A 13027-nucleotide genomic window follows, 5' to 3' on the forward strand; every position below is an offset into this window, starting at 1 on the left:
TCTTTTCCATAGTTCGAAATGTCAAATGACACTTGTCACTTCAATAACTGACAGCTGTTCTTTAGTCTTTTGGACCACCATCAACAGAGGCGCCAACTGGTGAGCAAAAAAACGATAGCCCTCATTGTGCCCTTATTTTAAAGAATCAAAAATTAATGGAAAAAACCTTTTGAGCGCCACGATTATCCATACTAATATTATAAATGCGAAAGTCTGTCTGTCTGTCTGTGTGTTCCCTCTTCACGCCTACACCGCTGAACCGATTTAGATGAAATTTGGCATAAGAATAGGTTGAGACCCTGAGAAGGACATAGGATAGTTTTTATCCCGAAAATCATCCCTTAAGAAAGTAAAAAGCGGGGTGGAATTGAGATAATTAACGAAGTGCCTGCTAATTTGTGTGCATAATATGCTGAAATTTAGATTGCTATAAGAATTTTTCCAGGCGCTATTCTTACTCTAGCTGCGGTTACTAAGTCCACGCAGACGAAGTCGCGGGCAAAAGCTAGTTTTGAAATAACACACAAAAGTCCATCACCGGAATGAATGGAGGGTTATTTTAAACTACCCGTGGTTTGTGGCGGTCAAAAGGTGAGTGTATTCCCATTTGTCCTTGCCCCACGTCACCGCCGCTACATGCAGCAATGCTGCAGCAGCATACAGGGACAAATGGGAATACAGCAGTGGACATTACATTGAACACACGAATCTGGAAGAACATTTCACAACAGATCCATACGTTTATTACTTCTACTATCTAATGTCATGGCCTTTATTAAATATATTTAACAACTAGTACAATGGCAAGTTAATTTGTGACTTAGTTGATAACGTAATGATAGAATACTGAATTTAATATCAAAAATACTGTGAACGCTGTCAAATTGAAAATTCATTGTACCGATTACAATTCCCAAAATATGGACAAGACCAGGCCTCCTTCACTCTCTCAAGGCCACGCGCTATATGCCTACTGCTCAGCGTATCGTGGACGATATAACCGACCGAGGGCCGCCGAACGCCCGCCTGAGCGCTCGCACCGCACGTTTCCCGCGCCTACGCTTCGAAATTCCGAAACCACGTAATTTTTGTGCATTAGATGGGTGTAAAAGTAAAAAAACAAAGAAAAATTTGTCGTATTTACCGAGCAGTATTTTAAATCTATCTTTGTGAATTTTGTAACCATTTATTTCTTTGTACATAAGTAGGTAAATCGTAAATTAAGGAGTTTTTTGAGTCAGGTATTATACGTGTTGTTTTTAAATATTTGATTGACTAATAAAAAATATAGTTGATTCGCAACATTCGTTTTATTACAATAATAACATAAGTAACAGTTCAACCCTAGCGCATTCTTACGATGACGCGTTGGCACGTGACTCGCACGGCGAGCAAGGCAGTCTCGACTCTTTGTGCGCATACTTATGGTACATTTCTTCTCGTCCTGAGCAGCAGGTATTATTATTAAGATTTTGTAGGCTATTATAGCGTAGGTATTTTCGCTTTTGTATGGGAATGATGTATCTGTTACGTAGTAACTATTTATTAATCTGTGACAAGACCGTGAAAAACTATTGTTACTATAAAAATATTGCAATGATTGAGAGATTCTAATACGAATAATTTGTACTCATGTAACCAGTTAGTGTACCTACATTATTGCTAAAGTTATTAAATTTATGAAATTCAGTATTTTACATTTGACTATTATTTAGTTAATAATTGTAATATTAATATTAAACCGGACAAGTGCGAGTCGGACTCGCCTACCGAGGGTTCCGTAACTTTTAAGTATTAGTTATAGCGGCAACAGAAGTATATCATTTGTGAAAATTTCAACTGTCTAGAAGACTTGCTAAGACTCCGCTGTCCGTCTGTCTGTCACCAGGCTGTATCTCACGAAGCGTGATGGCTAGTTGAAATTTTCACACATGATGTATTTCTGTTGCCGCTATAACAACAAATACTAAAAAGTACGGAACCCTCGGTGCGCGAGTCCGACTCGCATTTGGCCGGTTTTTCACACTGCTGAGATAGATTTTATTATAACACATTGGACTACAAATACCGTCACTAAACTACCTACCGTTAATTTTAAAGTAAAATATTTTTTTATGTGACAATTTTAATTGGCACTGAATTTATATCGGACCTTTTTTTATAATTGGCTATTATAGTTAATATTGCCAACGACGCTGTTTCTGACATTTTACAAAATGTCCACTTGAACTTAAGACAAAGCTAGACCAAACCACAATCTCGGGTCTAACAATATACTTGTGATCTTGCCATGCGGACCCGTAGGCTACCACCGTATAGTTTGTAGATAAAGTGTTAGTCTCTCTAGCAAGTTGGTGAATGCAAGAAAATTCAGTATATTCCTATTAGTCTGCCTGCTTCGCACTAGGTAGACTGCGACGTAGTCTCGACCCGGCCAATGTCAGGAAGGCCTATTTTGGCTACGCCCATTCCTTACTTACATATGGTGTTGACCTGTGGGGGGATGCCGCTGACCGAATGAGCCCATTCCTTATGCAGAAACGCCCGATCCTTTGTATATCAGGGGTCCCATGGGACCATCCGGCTCGAGAGCTATTTAAAGCCCCTAAAATACTCGCATTACCGTGTGTATACATTCTCGAGGTGGCAAAGTACGTGCGACGTAATCTTTCGCACTTTCCTACACGCGGTGACACGCGAGGGGCGAATAGCAGGAGGTGCGACGAACTGCGACCTCCTCGAACACGGCTTGCCAAATCGAGAAAATGTCTACACACGATGGGACCCCAGATATACAATGCATTGCCACACGAGATAAGAAATGCTACAAGCTACTGCTCGTTTAAAAATAAACTTAAAAATAACCTAGTGCGTGAGGCCTACTACTCGTTGGACGCCTATTTTCGAGTGCCAGACTAAGTAATAAAGATTGGATCCTTATGACAAATAGAAACTGGTTAGTTAGCCAAGTAATTTTTAAGACATAATGACATGTAAAAATATTTTTTATCAATAAATGATCGTATCGTATCGTATCAGTATTAGAGTAAATTGACAGTTACTGGCGTGTGTTTAATAAGACTACTGCGTTAACGTTTAAATCTTATACTCTTTAGGACTTAATTACATAATTTATTTTTATTTACGTTGTTCCTGAATAAAAATATACTTTAACTAACTACTGTCAGTTTACTCTTCCTAATTTAAGATACCTATCAATTTTGTTGAATTTAGAGCTGCAAAAACTCCGGCAGTTATTCACACCTAAACGATCTGTACACAAACCACACACATTGTGTGGTTTAACATTAAAAAATTGGAAATTGCGCACTGTGACATACTTGTAAAAATTTTAATTGAATGACACTAGTCGAATGACAAAACTTTAAATACTCGGTGGCCTTTTGTGGTTTGTTCATTTTATTTAGCCTAATGTTATGTTTTCTCCGATTCCATGTAAAAAAATAAAGATATCATTAACATGTGTCAAATAGGGAATGTTTCCTCGACATCAGGCGCTCTAGTCGGTTCTTGCTTGTGGGGCGGCACAAAAATACTTCTTTATCTCCGAAACTACTGGCTCTAAAATTTTGAAAAAAAAATACACAAAATAGATCTTTACCTATAGATTACAGGAAAACCTATTAGAAATGTGCAGTCAAAAAATCCATTGTTTAAATTGTGTAATGTACGGAACCCTTGCAACGCGAGTCCGACTCGCACTTAGCCGGTTTTTTTTTTACTGCGACTTGTTGATAATTTTTACAAATACTTGCCTTTGTGTATCAAAAGGATAATATTGTAAAATAAGTTTTATTTAAATTCATGATTATAGTTTTTTTATAACGGCCTTTTAACCTAGTCAGTGGTGAACCTACGAAGCAGGACGTCCCGGGTTCAAATCCGGGTGAGGGCATTTATTTGTATTTTTTTTTACAGATATTTTGGTGAATTAACTTTTAAAACAACTTTTTGCTGAATTAACATTTCGTGTCCATAGACTAACTAGCAAAGAAAAGTCGATTTTTCAAAAACCATGTTAATTTTTTTACTTCTTTGTTTACACTGGCATTATTAGATCCATTAGTATTCATTTAACACATTCAAATTAACAACTTGATCAGATAAAAGTTACTGCTGTGCTGTTACCGTACAAAATGTAACTTTTATTTGATCAAGTTGTTAATTTTAGTGTGTTAATTAAATACTTATGTATCTAATAATGCCCGTGTAAACAAAAAAGTAAAAAAAAAACCCGGCCAAGTGCGAGTCGGACTCGCCCACCGAGGGTTCCATACTTTTTAGTATTTGTTGTTATAGCGGCAACAGAAATACATCATCTGTGAAAATTTCAACTGTCTAGCTATCACGGTTCATGAGATACAGCCTGGTGACAGACAGATAGACGGACAGCGGAGTCTTAGTAATAGGGTCCCGTTTTTACCCTTTGGGTACGGAACCCTAAAAATCAACATGGTTTTAAAAAATCGATTTTTCTTTGCTACGGAGTCTAAAACACGAAATCAGTGTTCTAAAAGTTTATTCACCATTTGTTCCTGAGTTATAAATGTTTTCTATGTTTTAAGTGTCTATCTATGGTATACAGGGTGTCCCTAGCCATTGGACAACGCCGAAATGTACATGTGCATTAGGGTATTTAGAACCGCCGTGGTGGAATGTTATCGATCCCAGTGCGCCCTCACGAACGGCAGAGGGTGAAACGCCGGAGTGGGTTTAGTGGGTAGGGCCAAATACTCCCCCCCTCTCGGCAAGAGAGGGGCAAGGAGCGGCGAGTCCCACACAATGGGAGTAAGTGCATTCCCACTCCGTCAAAAAAAAGTATCATAACAACTGGTGTAGCGGTTACGAAGAAATTAACAAATTACGATTTTTTTTTAATTTGGAGCAGCCTGTATGTGTTAATAGCTCCTGGGGTAATAAACAGTATGAAACCTTCTTCGACCTTATCGATTATCTTTTTTATTTATGACATTAAAAAGATTCTGACTTTTGACTAATGTCATCATTGCCGCACATTTTCGAACAAGTTGTCTATGGATGGTATAGAAAAGGATGCCAATCTCTTATGGCAGAATTGTTGCAAAAGTGACCGCTTTCAGCTTTAAATAATAGTTCCTAATCTCTCCGGTGGCGCTAGTTAGGCTCTGGGACATGAGTATAACATGAACCATATAAGGCAACAAATAACCCGACCAAATTACGTAGGTAGTTTTTGGTAGTATTTCGGTGTATGGTGGCGCCGCCTAATTACTGTTTTTTGATGGACACTTTTCATACATAGAGATTTGGCTCCTTTATATAGTCTCCATGATTCTGACTTTTGACTAATGTCATCATTGCCGCACATTTTCGAACAAGTTGTCTATGGATGGTATAGAAGTTCAGTGTAAACAAAGAAGTAAAAAAATTAACATGGTTTTTGAAAAATCGACTTTTCTTTGCTAGTTAGTCTATGGACACGAAATGTTAATTCACCAAAAAGTTGTTTTATATAGTCTCCATGAAGTTGTCAAAAACACTGCCAATGATTAATACAGTATGTTTCTTTTTGTTATTGATTATTAGAATTAATTTTTGTTTAAAAATTGCACTAGGTCTATGTGTGTAAGATTGTCCCATAATAAGTATAACGAGATTTTGTAAAAGATGTGTAAGAATATATTTAGTCAACGTATCTTTGGTCCACACGTAGCGCATGGCACACACTAAACACCCGTGTCACACACTACACCGGCGTGATGAGCTTGCTGTGCGAGCGCACGCGCACGCGCACGGCCTGATGCTAGGAGGCGGCCTTATCGCCGTCCAGCATCTTGTCGTCGCTCCAGAATTTCTCCAGCTGCTTCGCGTAGTATGTGTTGAAGTTCAATCTGGAAATATTTAGGATGTTATTTGCATGATGCGCTCATCATATGTGGCATTTTCAACCAAAATGGTACTTATTTCCGGTTGAATTTAAACTGTTGTGAGACATACTAACATTAAATCATTTTACGGTTTAGACTCACTTGTTTTAGTCACTCGCGCGACTGTTTCGGAGAGCCTAGGTCTACTTTCTCAAGCACTAATAGTGCGAGCAGCGTTTACGATGACCGTGTATTGCGTACTGCCGCTGCGCGCGCGCTGAGAAAACCGGTTGGGGGAGGTCTTGCGCTATCGTTGTAGGCGGGCACAGTGGTGTGTTTGGGTTTGGGTTAGGCTCTCCGAAACATGTCGCGCGAGTGACTAAAACAAGTGAGTCTAAACCGTAAAATGATTTATTGCCGGTTGTCAATAAGGCGCTATTTTCATCAATCAATTTGAAATCAACCTTATCGACAACCGACAATGTGATACCTTTTGGTTGAAAACGTCAAATCTCGTCTCGTTTTGATCTGATTTTAACTATATGACTGTATTTACTAACACTAAAGATAGATATAACTCCGTAATAGATGGATACAGTCTAAGGAAAAAACGTGCCTCGAAAATCAAGAAAATTTGATTCCCGTTCAGAGGGCGCTACTAGCTTTGGCTTACTGTCGTATAGATGGTGTTGACGGTTTCGTTTGTTATTTAACAATTTTAACGCATATCAGTGAAAGAACATGGGTCAAAATCATAAAAATAATTAATGCAAATAAAAAAAGTCATTTATCCATATTTAAATACATTTTATCGTATTTTTATAAATATTTATTTTTAGTTTTAAAGTGTGTCGACAGATGGCAGTGAATTTACTGGGGTTACAAAATTTACTATGACCGTACCGCTCTAGTATAAGTTACTCTATGCTAACACATAGCTATAATGATGATACAAGCGCCATCGACAATAAGGTCCCTTTTCATAGAAAATGCCCCACTTAATCGCTCGTGCTGATAGCCGAGCAAGCAAAATTGAATCGAAAAATGGAATCTTGAGCGTTGCGAGGGTGGACCTTGTTTCGTGCCTAGCTCGTTTTAGGGATAGATATACTGAAAGTTTACATAGGTATAGTTAACGCTATCTCTACTGAGCTCGTTCACTTACGTACTAACAATGGCATTTTCTTAAACAAAAGCCATTATTTCTTTGTGTGAGCGCGTGGCCTTTTTGTGCCTGAGGCTCACACACAATCGCCAAGCGCTCAGGCACAAAAGCCACGCGCTCACACAAAAGAAATAATGGCTTTTGTTTAACAGAATGCCATTATATTGTCTTCGGTTACCGCGATAGTTACTCATGAAATAAAACTATGAAAACGGATTATATCGCGTATATTGAATTTATAATACATCCCGACGTTTCGAATCCTTTACAGCGTTCGTGGTCAACGGGGGAATGCCATTGTTAGTACAGGTAAGTGAACGAGCTCAGTAGAGATAGCGTTAACTATACACTTCTTCTGGACCATACCTGGAGGAGATGTTGAGGAGTTTGTTGGCGTTCGTGTCGCGCACCATCTGATCGGTGATGGCGAGCACGGACAGCAGAGCGGCCGTGAAGCGGAGCGCGTAGCGCGCCACCGAGCGCGAGAACGAGTCCGCGCACCCCGCACCCCCCGCACCCGCACCCGCACCCCCGCCCACACCCCCGCCCGCACCCGCCCCGCACCCGGCCTCCTGCGACCGACCACATCCGTTACTATTGTGTTTCCAACTTTAAACTTCAAACTAAAAATAGATGTCACGTCGAAATGTGACCGGCCCTCCGGTGGCCGAGACCGGAAATGAACCGACGTCCTTCGGCTTACGCGGCTAAACGTGAGTGACCCGTTTTAATATATTCAATATGTCAGTGGTTCACGGAAGTTTTGTTATTAAAAATGAATTTATCTCTCAGGTTTTCAGAAAAAAAGTGAACAATTTACTTTTTTTCGAAAAACTATCAACAACTACGGTTAATACAATATTATGATATTTTATGAACATACCCCGGAGTTTTGGGTGCGGGAATGATGTCGTGTATCAACTTTGTTTATTGTAAAGTAGACAAAGTAGTTACCAAACTATGAATTCAAAATAGTAAGCTCTAAATGTTTCAACTATAAAACTCCCGTGAGACTCGAACATATTAAATTGTTTTAAACCGGGTCACTCACGTATTATTAAGTCGAATACACGACGCACGGTCGCACGCCCACCCTCACACACGCACGCCCTCGACCAGTGAAGACGTGTCGTGCTCCGTGAAGACGGTCCTCGTAAATTGGACCGAAACATGTCGAGCTATTCGACTTAATGATACGTGAGTGACCCGGTTTAAAATAATTCAATAAGATGTGCTTAGGATTGTTAAAATAATTTCTGTTTTTACAGTTTTTACCAATTTTTTAAACATTCCCGCACCCAAAACCCCGGGGTATGTTTATGAACATTAGTTGATGAACATGTTTATACAGGATGAGAGTAACGTGTGTTGTTTACATGTGTATATGTAGTATTTTCTATAAAAAGGGACCTTATTGTCGATGGACGCTTAGGCCATTATAAACGATGCTCCGATATAAATACAACGCCGCGCGACGCTGTGCGGCGTAAGCGCCATCGACAATAAGGTCCCTTTTCATAGAAAATGCCCCATATGGAATCTGAAATACTTACCGCAGATATCTAAAACAGAAAAGACATGAATGTATAACAAGCATGATTTCGACATCAATCACAAATACTACATGGAAGCATAACACGTGACAGAGCTCTAACAATTAAAAGTGAACACAGCCGCGAGTGGGTGTGAAATCGGAATCATAATTACAACTTTATAATATTATCAATACACTGTCTTCGCCTTGTTAAATAAGTAAAAAAAAAGTAAGAATAAGTTGGTAAACATTAAACATATATGTATAACATTTGGAGACAATACTGTAACCCTCACTGCACAACAATTTAAAAAGTATTTTATACAATCGTGAGAGAGCTTTTCAGTCGAGGACCGTGTTTAGGCAACGAACCTTGCTGAGTTGCCTAAGTGAGGTACGAGATTGAAAAGCTTGATTATATCACTATGGATACAATACGTTTTCTACGAGTCATCTATAATAATACTTTTTCTACTATAAAACCTAAATAATTAATGAAAATTGGTAAGTATCTCATACAAAATAGTCGCGCGTTTATGTATTTTCTATGGGAGCGCGGCGACACGTGATTGGTCAAATTATTTTATAGTTGACTACAGCTAGTTGTTTAATGTATATTTAATATCTAATGTAATGTGTAATTGTAAACCGACGGACGTATAAAATGTAAAATTTTATGAATAAATAATTGAATTGATTTGAATTGAACAGCGTATCGAAATTAATATTATAGTCGAGTTGGGAGCCCATACATTAAAAGTACCCAATTACAGTTTGGTATACAAAATCTTAATTCAACTATTATAGTCGAGTAGAAAATTTTTTTTTCGATTCTCAATTTCACACCGAACGGTACGAATTAAGTTTCGGCTGCGTTCACACACACTGTTGTCTCATGAAATGGTATTCCAAATCGAAACTCGTGTACAGATGTGCGTGTAACTGTCGAGTGCTAGTGACATTGGCAGTACCTCGCTAACCTCGCTACAGTCTGAACTGTCATACGATGATCCGAGCATACTGTTAAGCTCTGCGTCCACGAAGTACTTGTGCATCTCCTTGCCAATTTACGTGTATCGGTAGCGTTAAAGGAAAACACAAAGAAATATGTTAGAAACGGCATCTACGTAATGGGTGATAGACGTACGATATTCGAATTTTGGTGAATCAACTTTTAGAACACTTAATTTCGTGTCCCTAGACTCCCTAGCAAAGAATTTTTTTTCAAAAACCATGTTGATTTTTTTTTTACTTTTTTGTTTACACGGGCATTTTTAGATCTCCCTTTTTTGTGTAGGTACACGGGCATTATTAGATCTCTCTTTTATTTGTTTACACGGGCATTATTAGATCTCTCGTTTTTGTTTCCAAGGGCCATTATTAGATCTCTCGTTTTTGTTTCCAAGGGCCATTATTAGATCTCTCTTTTTTGTTTACACGGGCATTATTAGATCTCCCTTTTATGTTTAGGTACACGGGCATTATTAGATCTCTCTTTTATTTGTTTACACGGGCATTATTAGATCTCTCTTTTTTGTTTACAAGGGCCATTATTAGATCTCTCTTTTTTGTTTACACGGGCATTATTAGATCTCTCTTTTTTGTTTACACGGGCATTATTAGATCTCTCTTTTTGTTTACACGGGCATTATTAGATCTCTCTTATTTGTTTACACGGGCATTATTAGATCTCTCTTTTTTGTTTACACGGGCATTATTAGATCTCTCTTTTTGTTTACACGGGCATTATTAGATCTCTCTTTTTTGTTTACACGGGCATTATTAGATCTCTCTTTCTGTTTACACGGGCATTATTAGATCTCTCTTATTTGTTTACACGGGCATTATTAGATCTCTCTTTTTTGTTTACACGGGCATTATTAGATCTCTCTTTTTTGTTTACACGGGCATTATTAGATCTCTCTTTTTGTTTACACGGGCATTATTAGATCTCTCTTTTTTGTTTACACGGGCATTATTAGATCTCTCTTTCTGTTTACACGGGCATTATTAGATCTCTCTTATTTGTTTACACGGGCATTATTAGATCTCTCTTTTTTGTTTACACGGGCATTATTAGATTTCTCTCTTTTTTGTTTACACGGGCATTATTAGGTCTTCACCACATTGACCTTACTCGTACATCTATCATCCATTTAAGCGACTATAAAAATACACATAATAAATATTATAGTACAAGATAATTTTACTGTATAGAGACACAAAGGGATATTTCAAATTTACAAATACTGAAACAGAAACTAGGTAGCTGTTAGAAAAAAAAATGTGTACGTCACGTGTTAGGGCGGTTACAGACTAATATCATTGTGTATACCAAATCTAGGTTATTGTAACGCGCGTGTAAGCTAAGCGTAACGACCGCATACGCGCAGAATAATACGCTAGTCTGAAACCGCCCTTAAAGGAAACCTCACGGCCCGGCCACGACATCGCGCGGCGGCGGCAGCGGCGAGCGGCGGCCATAGGTGGGAACGAAAGGTCCGATCGCTGTGTCTCGCTCCAACCTATGGCCGCTGCTCGCCACAGCCGCCGCCGCGCGATGTCGTGGCCGGGACATTAGGGCAGTTGACGCTAACTCGTCCAAAATAAATAAAAGCGCGACTCTGTGTGATCTGAGAGCCTAGCAAAGATGACACTTGATACAAAGCGCCAATCTAAAGTTAAACAATACATGGAAATGATCACGTGACTTTTCGTTGCATTTGTCATCCCGATACAATTTTTCGTTTCGATCGGCGTTTGTTCACGTTCGATAATCATCATGGCTAGGCCACCTGAACTGTCCTAAAGCCCCTTTTGATATCCAATATCCACATATATATATATATATATATATATATATATATATATATATTATTATATATATTATGTACTTACTAATGAACCTCCAGGTCTGTTTTCTTAAGTATGTTAAGTACATTTGTACTTCAAACCCATTTGTATATGTGAGTGTTTGTGTTCTAAATAAAGTAAAAAAAATATATGATATGATAATTATATCCTATCATATGTATCAACACCGTGGGTTGGTGAAACCCGACATATTTTAAATAGACCAGGCAATGAATGCTCAAAAAAAGTTATAGAGGGAAATACTTGGAACACAATTTTTGACCTCGTAACTTTGTTTGGACTTTGGACTAGTTAGGAGGTGATGGGGTCGTCCAGAAATCTTGTGATCATATTTGGCCAATTTCCCCCCCCCCCTGGCTTTAATTTGGTGATTTTAACGCATCCCTGCCACAAGATCACGTGATAATTATGATGCTACCCGCATTATAATTATCACGTGATCTTGTCACGCTTTAGACGCTAAGCAAGTCAAATGTCATATCTCTCATGTCTACTGTATTGCGTGTATGTTCAAGATGCTATCTCTCAAAAACAGGCATCGTAAAAATCTGCTTCTCACTTATATACATACATACTTTCATATGTAAATATTCTGAAATATTCTGTTAGGTTAAGTTTCGCGGCGCATTGGTATTCATTCGTTTTTGATAGCAATGGCGGATGATTGAGGAAAAACGTCTCATAGCGCCCGCAAAATAGCATTAGTAATGTATATAGTACTTATAACTAAGTAAATAAACAAAGTTACTAAGTTAAAAATTGTGTTCAAAGCATTTCCCTCTATACCTTCTTGTTTCTTGACTAAAAGGTGTATTCTTGGCCGCATTTAGAGCTCTTGTAATCCAATTACGGCGTAATTAGAGTGACAGGGAAACATGCCCGCAATTTGCGAATTTCGGTGTTCGCGGTAGGCTCAGGTGACTGAGGTGTTTTCCACCGCGTGCGTCGTAAAGCTAGAAGCACAGCATACCTGTATGAAGGCGCAGAACTGCACGCAGACCTGGCAAAGCGTGGTGACGGCCTTGAGCAGCTGCGGGCTGGTGAGCATGCAGTCTCCGAGGCACTGTTCTAGGAAGTCGCTGTGCCGCTCCAGCACCTCGTCCACGTTGTTCACCTGTACATTAATAAATCAATATTATTGGACAATCATACGGGCACAGAATAAGTAATAGTATTATCATACAGAACGGCCAGGCACTGCCCCGCCCCGACTCGAATTACCTCGCCCCGCGACACCAGATTGACGGCCGCTCGGTACTATTTTTAAGCAACTTACTCACACTGTGACGCATGACGCGTGTACAGACGTGCCGTTCACACATAGAAACGCAAGTGCTTTTTGATGTATTGCGTGTCCGCCCTGTGACACGGGGTCCCTTTGTTTGACATAATTATTGAAAGTCATAATGTAATGATTGTCATATTATCATTAGTCATAATTCTGAAACCGTTAACTTTTCAGGATTTTCCTCAGGCTATCCTATAAATAGGTTAGGTTTGTTTTATGACAATCCTGAAAAGTTACGCGTTTCTGAGAAAAACCAAATTATGACTCACGAAAATGTGGACAAACGATACATTATGACT

The 13027-nt window shown here is 38.9% G+C and overlaps 2 protein-coding genes across 2 annotated transcripts in view; both read right to left on the minus strand.

Annotated features, from left to right (window-relative positions):
• Nucleotides 1–5513: 5513 nt before the first annotated feature.
• LOC134741806 (homeobox even-skipped homolog protein 2-like) lies at nt 5514–9020 on the minus strand. The gene is made up of 4 exons (XM_063674702.1): nt 9000–9020; nt 8586–8594; nt 7399–7604; nt 5514–5891 (listed from the first exon to the last, which is right to left on the minus strand). The coding sequence occupies exons 1-4, from the start codon at nt 9018–9020 to the stop codon at nt 5804–5806; spliced, it is 324 nt and encodes a 107-aa protein (XP_063530772.1). The 3' UTR covers nt 5514–5803.
• LOC134741635 (gamma-tubulin complex component 2 homolog) overlaps nt 8846–13027 on the minus strand; it is a 29771-nt gene continuing 25589 nt past the window's right edge. The window contains exons 2-3 of the mRNA XM_063674489.1: nt 12411–12554; nt 8846–9624 (exon numbers count right to left, since the gene is read on the minus strand). Coding sequence (XP_063530559.1) covers nt 9460–9624; nt 12411–12554 — 309 coding nt within the window. The 3' untranslated portion in view covers nt 8846–9459. The remainder of the gene's footprint in view (nt 9625–12410; nt 12555–13027) is intronic.

The sequence above is a fragment of the Cydia strobilella genome, chromosome 5 (genome assembly GCF_947568885.1).
Source record: "Cydia strobilella chromosome 5, ilCydStro3.1, whole genome shotgun sequence".
NCBI classification, from domain to species: Eukaryota; Metazoa; Arthropoda; class Insecta; order Lepidoptera; family Tortricidae; genus Cydia; species Cydia strobilella.

Excerpts from the sequence above, each read along its gene's own strand:
- LOC134741806 (XM_063674702.1), bottom strand. The coding sequence starts at position 9,020 with ATGACTCGTAGAAAACGTATT. Across the intron at positions 5,892-7,398 it reads CTCCTCAACATCTCCTCCAG|ATTGAACTTCAACACATACT; the intron begins GTATGGTCCAGA and ends AAATATTTCCAG.